Source organism: Tachypleus tridentatus, chromosome 3 (assembly GCF_004210375.1).
Source record: "Tachypleus tridentatus isolate NWPU-2018 chromosome 3, ASM421037v1, whole genome shotgun sequence".
NCBI classification, from domain to species: domain Eukaryota; kingdom Metazoa; phylum Arthropoda; class Merostomata; order Xiphosura; family Limulidae; genus Tachypleus; species Tachypleus tridentatus.
Genome location: NC_134827.1, coordinates 39,999,991 through 40,010,714, shown reverse-complemented (window position 1 = coordinate 40,010,714; position 10,724 = coordinate 39,999,991). Strand labels below are relative to the sequence as shown.

Sequence of the window (10,724 nt, the reverse complement as noted above, 5' to 3'; positions counted from 1 at the left end):
TAAGAATATTGTAACTTTGACCCTTGCCATTGCCTCAAAAAGTAACATCATGTTTTGCTATTAAGAATCAAAAAACATAAACATAAATTTTGATTGCTCCGAAAAAGTAACAACATATATTTACTTTTAAGAATCAAAAATCGTAAACATAAATTTCTATTAAACGTTACTAGTATTAGGCCTAAAAGAGTTTCAGAATTTAAGTTGGAAATTTTATTTGTGAAATTCGGTCTACAATTTGCATCAAGGTAAACGTAACTCGTAGCAAACGCTATCAAAAAATAAATTAATTTATTATGCTTACATGTACTGAACTTCAAAATTACTTTCACCATAAAGTTTGACCTTGTGCATACTCTCTTCTCAGAGGATTGCAACATAGATATTTGTGGAATTTGGCGTGTGTTAGGAGTTTTCTCCCTCGTATAACAAGATGGTGTCTCGTGTGCGAGTTCGAGAACTTGTGAAAGCCGTGTCGATTTCAGCCTCGTAAGTGTAGATGAATATATTATAAGTAATACATCTTTACCATTAAAACTGCATTGGTAGAAACCATATAAAAATTTAATTTGTAATTAATGGTTAACATAATAAAACACAACCTCATGCAAACGTTCGACACCGTACAGTTTTCTGTACGGCAGCTGAAAAAATTTTCCCATACACACGTGTCAAATATATGTTAGAGAACTGTACTCTAAAACCTCTTTATATGGAATTATTTAACACCTGAAGGTAAATTAGACACATGAAACTTAACAAGAAGTTAAAACTGATATTTTTATTTCATTTATACCACGGCTCGTGTCAGTGTAATTACTGAACAAGACACTAGGTAAATAACTTAATATTTTTGTAAGTTAGAAGGTTATTAAAATAAAAAAACTGGTCGAGACGGTGTTTGCTAAATGTAATAATTTCACTCTTTAAGAAATAATACGATATTAACTCAAAAATAAAATACTAATTTTAAACGTTATTAAAACTAATGGAGGGCTCAACTTCTTATGACAACTGTCAAGGCAAAGAAAAACATTCCATAGTGAGAGGTGTTATTTATTTTCACTTTAAGAAGTGTTAAGTGAACATACTTTCATATCGTAAGTTATCATTGCAGCTTATTGTATTGGCTTTAATAGTTAGCGTGATCCTTGCATGTACATATTTGAGTTAGAACGTGAACAGTACAACTTTACCATAAAGTACCTGTAGGTAAGCGGGAAGTTACCTTCTGCACTGGTAACAATGGTTGAAGGTCATTGATCTTGGAAAATGTACAGTATTAATTTAACTTTTTAAGTTATAGTTTATTAACCTCCAAGCAGAGGTAATTCTCCAAAATTGTTATTATAGATAAATATAACATGATACAGTGAAAACGTACGTCATAACTGTTGTTATAGATAAATATAACATGATACAGTGAAAACATATGTCATAATTGAATCCAAGTACTTTTTACTGACAACAATGTTTTTCACATATAATGTTACAACCAAAGTTGTTTGAAATGTTGTAAAAAAGAAGTGAACAAATAGAAATTATACAAACATTATTTCATATTAGATATATATACACACAACATTTCTGTGTTATATATACACACAACATTTCTGTGTATTTTAAAGATAATGTGTTAAAAGGACCCGGCATATCTGGGTGGTTAAGGCACTCAACTCATAATCTGAGGGTTGTGGATTCGAATCTCTGCCACACCAAACATGCTCACCCTTTCAGCTGTAGGGGCATTATGATGTGATGGTAAATCTCACTATTTGTAGGTAAAAGAGTAACACAAGTGTTGGAGGTGGGTGGTGATGACTAGTTGCCTTCCCTCTAGTCTTACACTGCTAAATTAGGGACAGTTAGTGCAGATTGCCCTCATGTAGCTTTGAACAAGATTCAAAACAAACCAAACCAAAATGTGTTGAAGGATGTGTGGTATAGTTGTTGTTCTCGTTGTATTATTCTTGGACTTTCTGTTTCAGTTGCCGTTGTCCAGCCCATGGAGCAGTCAACCAAGTTTGTAAGTTTTTCTTGTATTTATGTTTGAAACAAGTTTATGTAATTATAACAAGTAAGAATATTAATGTAATAAAAGAAGTCATAACATGAACAACATTAAAACAAACAAAAAGAAGTCATAACGTGAACAACATTAAAACAAACAAAAAGAAGTCATAACACGAACAACATTAAAACAAACAGAAAGAAGTCATAACAACATTAAAACAAACAAAAAGAAGTTATAACATGAACAACATTAAAACAAACAAAAAAAAGTCGTAACGTGAACAACATTAAAACAAACAAAAAGAAGTCATAACAACATTAAAACAAACAAAAAGAAGTCATAACGTGAACAACATTAAAACAAAAAAAAAGAAGTTATAACATGAACAACATTAAAACAAACAAAAAGAAGTTATAACATGAACAACATTAAAACAAACAAAAAAAAGTCATAACGTGAACAACATTAAAACAAACAAAAAGAAGTCATAACAACATTAAAACAAACAAAAAGAAGTCATAACGTGAACAACATTAAAACAAACAAAAAGAAGTCATAACATGAACAACATTAAAACAAACAAAAAGAAGTCATAACGTGAACAACATTAAAACAAACAAAAAGAAGTCATAACGTGAACAACATTAAAACAAACAAAAAGAAGTCATAACGTGAACAACATTAAAACAAACAAAAAGAAGTCATAACGTGAACAACATTAAAACAAACAAAAAAAAGTCGTAACGTGAACAACATTAAACTTCAAAACAAACAAAAAGGCTACAGCTATATATATTTAACATTCACGGTTATTTTATATAATAATATAATGAAAACTGTAACAAAACAAACACTGAGGATTAACATTCACTGTTATTTTATATAATAATATAATGAAAACTGTAACAAAACAAACACCGAGGATTAACATTCACTGTTATTTTATATAATAATATAATGAAAACTGTAACAAAACAAACACCAAGGATTAACATTCACTGTTATTTTATATAATAATATAATGAAAACTGTAACAAAACAAACACAAGGATTAACATTCACTGTTATTTTATATAATAACATAATGAAAACTGTAACAAAACAAACACTGAGGGTTAACATTCACTGTTATTTTATATAATAATATAATGAAAACTGTAACAAAACAAACACCGAGGATTAACATTCACTGTTATTTTATATAATAATATAATGAAAACTGTAACAAAACAAACACCAAGGATTAACATTCACTGTTATTTTATATAATAATATAATGAAAACTGTAACAAAACAAACACCAAGGATTAACATTCACTGTTATTTTATATAATAACATAATGAAAACTGTAACAAAACAAACACTGAGGGTTAACATTCACTGTTATTTTATATAATAATATAATGAAAACTGTAACAAAACAAACACCGAGGATTAACATTCACTGTTATTTTATATAATAATATAATGAAAACTGTAACAAAACAAACACCAAGGATTAACATTCACTGTTATTTTATATAATAATATAATGAAAACTGTAACAAAACAAACACCAAGGATTAACATTCACTGTTATTTTATATAATATAATGAAAACTGTAACAAAACAAACACTGAGGATTAACATTCACTGTTATTTTATATAATAATATAATGAAAACTGTAACAAAACAAACACCGAGGATTAACATTCACTGTTATTTTATATAATAATATAATGAAAACTGTAACAAAACAAACACCAAGGATTAACATTCACTGTTATTTTATATAATAATATAATGAAAACTGTAACAAAACAAACACCAAGGATTAACATTCACTGTTATTTTATATAATATAATGAAAACTGTAACAAAACAAACACTGAGGGATTAACATTCACTGTTATTTTATATAATAATATAATGAAAACTGTAACAAAACAAACACCGAGGATTAACATTCACTGTTATTTTATATAATAATATAATGAAAACTGTAACAAAACAAACACCAAGGATTAACATTCACTGTTATTTTATATAATAATATAATGAAAACTGTAACAAAACAAACACCAAGGATTAACATTCACTGTTATTTTATATAATATAATGAAAACTGTAACAAAACAAACACTGAGGATTAACATTCACTGTTATTTTATATAATAATATAATGAAAACTGTAACAAAACAAACACCGAGGATTAACATTCACTGTTATTTTATATAATAATATAATGAAAACTGTAACAAAACAAACACCAAGGATTAACATTCACTGTTATTTTATATAATAATATAATGAAAACTGTAACAAAACAAACACCAAGGATTAACATTCACTGTTATTTTATATAATAATATAATGAAAACTGTAACAAAACAAACACCAAGGATTAACATTCACTGTTATTTTATATAATATAATGAAAACTGTAACAACACAAACACTGAGGATTAACATTCACTGTTATTTTATATAATAATATAATGAAAACTGTAACAACACAAACACTGAGGATTAACATTCACTGTTATTTTATATAATAATATAATGAAAACTGTAACAAAACAAACACCAAGGATTAACATTCACTGTTATTTTATATAATAATATAATGAAAACTGTAACAAAACAAACACTGAGGATTAACATTCACTGTTATTTGATATAATAATATAATGAAAACTGTAACAAAACAAACACTGAGGATTAACATTCACTGTTATTTTATATAATAATATAATGAAAACTGTAACAAAACAAACACTGAGGATTAACATTCACTGTTATTTTATATAATAATATAATGAAAACTGTAACAAAACAAACACTGAGGATTAACATTCACTTTTATTTTATATAATAATATAATGAAAAATGTAACAAAACAAACACCAAGGATTAACATTCACTGTTATTTGATATAATAATATAATGAAAACTGTAACAAAACAAACACCAAGGATTAACATTCACTGTTATTTTATATAATAATATAATGAAAACTGTAACAAAACAAACACCAAGGATTAACATTCACTGTTATTTTATATAATAATATAATGAAAACTGTAACAAAACAAACACCAAGGATTAACATTCACTGTTATTTGATATAATAATATAATGAAAACTGTAACAAAACAAACACCAAGGATTAACATTCACTGTTATTTGATATAATAATATAATGAAAACTGTAACAAAACAAACACTGAGGATTAACATTCACTGTTATTTTATATAATAACATAATGAAAACTGTAACAAAACAAACACCAAGGATTAACATTCACTGTTATTTGATATAATAACATAATGAAAACTGTAACAAAACAAAGACTGAGGATTAACATTCACTGTTATTTTATATAATAACATAATGAAAACTGTAACAAAACAAAGACTGAGGATTAACATTCACTGTTATTTTATATAATAATATAATGAAAACTGTAACAAAACAAACACTGAGGATTAACATTCACTGTTATTTTATATAATAATATAATGAAAACTGTCACAAAACAAACACCAAGGATTAACATTCACTGTTATTTGATATAATAATATAATGAAAACTGTAACAAAACAAACACCGAGGATTAACATTCACTGTTATTTTATATAATAATATAATGAAAACTGTAACAAAACAAACACTGAGGATTAACATTCACTGTTATTTTATATAATAATATAATGAAAACTGTAACAAAACAAACACTGAGGATTAACATTCACTTTTATTTTATATAATAATATAATGAAAAATGTAACAAAACAAACACTGAGGATTATCATTCACTGTTATTTTATATAATGATATAATGAAAAATGTAACAAAACAAGCACTGAGGATTAACATTCACTGTTATTTGATATAATAAGATAATGAAAAATGTAACAAAACAAACACCGAGGATTAACATTCACTTTTATTTTATATAATAATATAATGAAAACTGTAACAAAACAAACACCGAGGATTAACATTCACTTTTATTTTATATAATAATATAATGAAAACTGTAACAAAAGAAACACTGAGGATTAACATTCCCTGTTATTTTATATAATAACATAATGAAAACTGTAACAAAACAAACACTGAGGATTAACATTCACTGTTATTTTATATAATAATATAATGAAAACTGTAACAAAACAAACACTGAGGATTAACATTCACTGTTATTTTATATAATAATATAATGAAAACTGTAACAAAACAAACATCGAGGATTAACATTCACTGTTATTTATTATAATAATATAATGAAAACTGTAACAAAACAAACACTGAGGATTAACATTCACTGTTATTTTATATAATAATATAATGAAAACTGTAACAAAACAAACACTGAGGATTAACATTCACTGTTATTTTATATAATAATATAATGAAAACTGTAACAAAACAAACACTGAGGATTAACATTCACTGTTATTTTATCTAATAATATAATTAAAACTTTAACAAAACAAACACTGAGGATTAACATTCACTGTTATTTTATATAATATAATGAAAACTGTAACAAAACAAACACTGAGGATTAACATTTACTGTTATTTTATATAATAATATAATGAAAACTGTAACAAGACAAACACTGAGGATTAACATTTACTGTTATTTTATATAATAATATAATGAAAACTGTAACAAAACAAACACTGAGGATTAACATTTACTGTTATTTTATATAATAATATAATGAAAACTGTAACAAAACAAACACTGAGGATTAACATTCACTGTTATTTTATATAATAATATAATGAAAACTGTAACAAAACAAACACTGAGGATTAACATTCACTGTTATTTTATATAATAATATAATGAAAACTGTAACAAAACAAACACTGAGGATTAACATTTACTGTTATTTTATATAATAATATAATGAAAACTGTAACAAAACAAACACTGAGGATTAACATTCACTGTTTTTTTTTATATAATAATATAATGAAAACTGTAACAAAACAAACACTGAGGATTAACATTCACTGTTTTTTTATATAATAATATAATGAAAACTGTAACAAAACAAACACTGAGGATTAACATTCACTGTTATTTTATGTAATAACATAATGAAAACTGTAACAAAACAAACACTGAGTATTAACATTGACTTTTATTTTATATAATAACATAATGAAAACTGTAACAAAACAAACACTGAGGATTAACATTCACTTTTATTTTATATAATAATATAATGAAAACTGTAACAAAACAAACACCGAGGATTAACTTTCACTTTTATTTTATATAATAATATAATGAAAACTGTAACAAAACAAAGACTGAGGATTAACATTCACTGTTATTTGATATAATAATATAATGAAAACTGTAACAAAACAAACACTGAGGATTAACATTCACTGTTATATTGTATAATAATATAATGAAAACTGTAACAAAACAAACACTGAGGATTAACATTCACTCGTTGTATAGTATATGAAATTTTGTTAATAGAATTTAATTTGTAGTTGTTAGAAGTGTAATGTTTGTTTTTTCTAGATCGTAATAGCCATGACCAAATCAAAGAGAAGCTTCCACAGACAGATTATGCCTTTGAAGTAAGAACTAAAACAAGTATTTATTTGAAAGATAGTCATGAAAGTGTTATAGGATTGTAGAAAAAGTCATTCAAATAATATTAATTCCAAAAGTTATGTGACATTAACAATTTGCCAATATATGTCTCTGGTATAATTATGAAACATATAATGTTTTTATTTTGTTCAAATGAATAATAGCTTGTTAACTTTGAAATGCATTTAATTACACACCATGGACTTGGAACTGACAGATTCGGACTGATATAAATTTTGACAACAAGAGAACTACATTATAAATTCATGTACATTACCAATTGTTTTTTATGTTTTAAAACTCCTTTCTATGTTGTTTTCTTTGACAGCTCAGAGTTCAGAGATTACATATTTTATATATAAATCCATTATGTCTGTCTTTCAGTAAACTGTTGAATTCATATTTGTATTCACTAAGAATATTATCTTCAGTATTTAAACCTGGAATCTTCACTAAGAATATTATCTTCAGTATTTAAACCTGGAATCTTCACTAAGAATATTATCTTCAGTATTTAAACCTGGAATCTTCACTAAGAATATTATCTTCAGTATTTAAACCTGGAATCTTCACTAAGAACATTATCTTCAGTATTTAAACCTGGAATCTTCACTAAGAATATTATCTTCAGTATTTAAACCTGGAATCTTTCTAAGAATATTATCTTCAGTATTTAAACCTGGAATCTTTCTAAGAATATTATCTTCAGTATTTAAACCTGGAATCTTTCTAAGAATATTATCTTCAGTATTTAAACCTGGAATCTTTCTAAGAATATTATCTTCAGTATTTAAACCTGGAATCTTTCTAAGAACATTATCTTCAGTATTTAAACCTGGAATCTTCACTAAGAATATTATCTTCAGTATTTAAACCTGGAATCTTCACTAAGAATATTATCTTCAGTATTTAAACCTGGAATCTTTCTAAGAACATTATCTTCAGTATTTAAACCTGGAATCTTCACTAAGAATATTATCTTCAGTATTTAAACCTGGAATCTTCACTAAGAACATTATCTTCAGTATTTAAACCTGGAATCTTCACTAAGAACATTATCTTCAGTATTTAAACCTGGAATCTTCACTAAGAACATTATCTTCAGTATTTAAACCTGGAATCTTTCTAAGAATATTATCTTCAGTATTTAAACCTGGAATCTTTCTAAGAATATTATCTTCAGTATTTAAACCTGGAATCTTTCTAAGAATATTATCTTCAGTATTTAAACCTGGAATCTTTCTAAGAATATTATCTTCAGTATTTAAACCTGGAATCTTTCTAAGAATATTATCTTCAGTATTTAAACCTGGAATCTTTCTAAGAATATTATCTTCAGTATTTAAACCTGGAATCTTTCTAAGAACATTATCTTCAGTATTTAAACCTGGAATCTTCACTAAGAATATTATCTTCAGTATTTAAACCTGGAATCTTCACTAAGAATATTATCTTCAGTATTTAAACCTGGAATCTTTCTAAGAACATTATCTTCAGTATTTAAACCTGGAATCTTCACTAAGAATATTATCTTCAGTATTTAAACCTGGAATCTTCACTAAGAACATTATCTTCAGTATTTAAACCTGGAATCTTCACTAAGAACATTATCTTCAGTATTTAAACCTGGAATCTTCACTAAGAACATTATCTTCAGTATTTAAACCTGGAATCTTTCTAAGAATATTATCTTCAGTATTTAAACCTGGAATCTTTCTAAGAATATTATCTTCAGTATTTAAACCTGGAATCTTTCTAAGAATATTATCTTCAGTATTTAAACCTGGAATCTTTCTAAGAACATTATCTTCAGTATTTAAACCTGGAATCTTCACTAAGAATATTATCTTCAGTATTTAAACCTGGAATCTTTCTAAGAACATTATCTTCAGTATTTAAACCTGGAATCTTCACTAAGAATATTATCTTCAGTATTTAAACCTGGAATCTTCACTAAGAACATTATCTTCAGTATTTAAACCTGGAATCTTCACTGAGAACATTATCTTCAGTATTTAAACCTGGAATCTTCACTAAGAACATTATCTTCAGTATTTAAACCTGGAATCTTCACTAAGAACATTATCTTCAGTATTTAAACCTGGAATCTTCACTAAGAACATTATCTTCAGTATTTAAACCTGGAATCTTCACTGAGAACATTATCTTCAGTATTTAAACCTGGAATCTTCACTAAGAACATTATCTTCAGTATTTAAACCTGGAATCTTTCTAAGAATATTATCTTCAGTATTTAAACCTGGAATCTTTCTCACAGTTGTTTTTTTTTATTTCTGCACCTTTTTCAAAATGTCTCTTCAATTCTTATCTCTTGATTCTTTTAACTGGATTCCATTGAAAGTGTCACATATGTTGAAATTTAGTTGTTCTACCAAACTATATGGACTGATTAATATAATTATAATAATCCCAGTATAGACAACTATCTGTTTATTAAACAGACTATTTAATATCTTATAATAACCTCAATAAAATCTAATTTCTGTATGTCAAACAGTCTGTTAAGTATATTATAACATCAGTATAGACTACTATCTGTGTATTAAACAGGCTATTTAATATCTTATAATTATAACCTCAGTATAGACTACTATCTGTGTATTAAACAAGCTATTTAATAACTTCTAAATATCAGAGCATCAGTGAAGACTACTATCTGTGTATTAAACAGCTTTAAAACATGATAATTCAATACTAGGTTTCTCTATGATGCTGAACCTTGATGGTGATGCTTATCATATTGGAACAAAATGTTCATGTTTCAGAAGTTAGTGAAGATACAGTTCTGACAGATTTGTAAAGTAGTTTGATTAATGGAACAGATTGAAAGATAGACAAAAGCTGCCACATGCTTGAAACTTTCTTCATTTAATAAAAAACATGGTTTCACATATAATTTTATTTTAGCTTTTATAAGACACACCACTAGATGTCACCAGTGTATTAATGTAGGAAATGAGATCATATCTTTTTACACTCATGCTGTAAGTGTGGGTTTGGGTTTTGATTACTATATCATTTGGTTTATATCAGAACTGTTGGTAAATGAGGATTAGAAATGTTTAAAGTTC

The 10,724-nt window shown here is 26.1% G+C and overlaps 1 protein-coding gene across 3 annotated transcripts in view; it reads left to right on the top strand.

Moving 5' to 3' along the window:
* Nucleotides 1-333: 333 nt before the first annotated feature.
* LOC143246736 (hydroxyacid-oxoacid transhydrogenase, mitochondrial-like) overlaps nt 334-10,724 on the top strand; it is a 100,791-nt gene continuing 90,400 nt past the window's right edge. For 2 of the 3 annotated variants that reach the window (XM_076493827.1, XM_076493828.1), the window contains exons 1-3: nt 334-489; nt 1,989-2,026; nt 7,558-7,616. In XM_076493827.1, coding sequence (XP_076349942.1) covers nt 434-489; nt 1,989-2,026; nt 7,558-7,616 — 153 coding nt within the window. In that variant the 5' untranslated portion in view covers nt 334-433. The remainder of the gene's footprint in view (nt 490-1,988; nt 2,027-7,557; nt 7,617-10,724) is intronic. The other variant, XM_076493826.1, reaches the window with a different exon arrangement.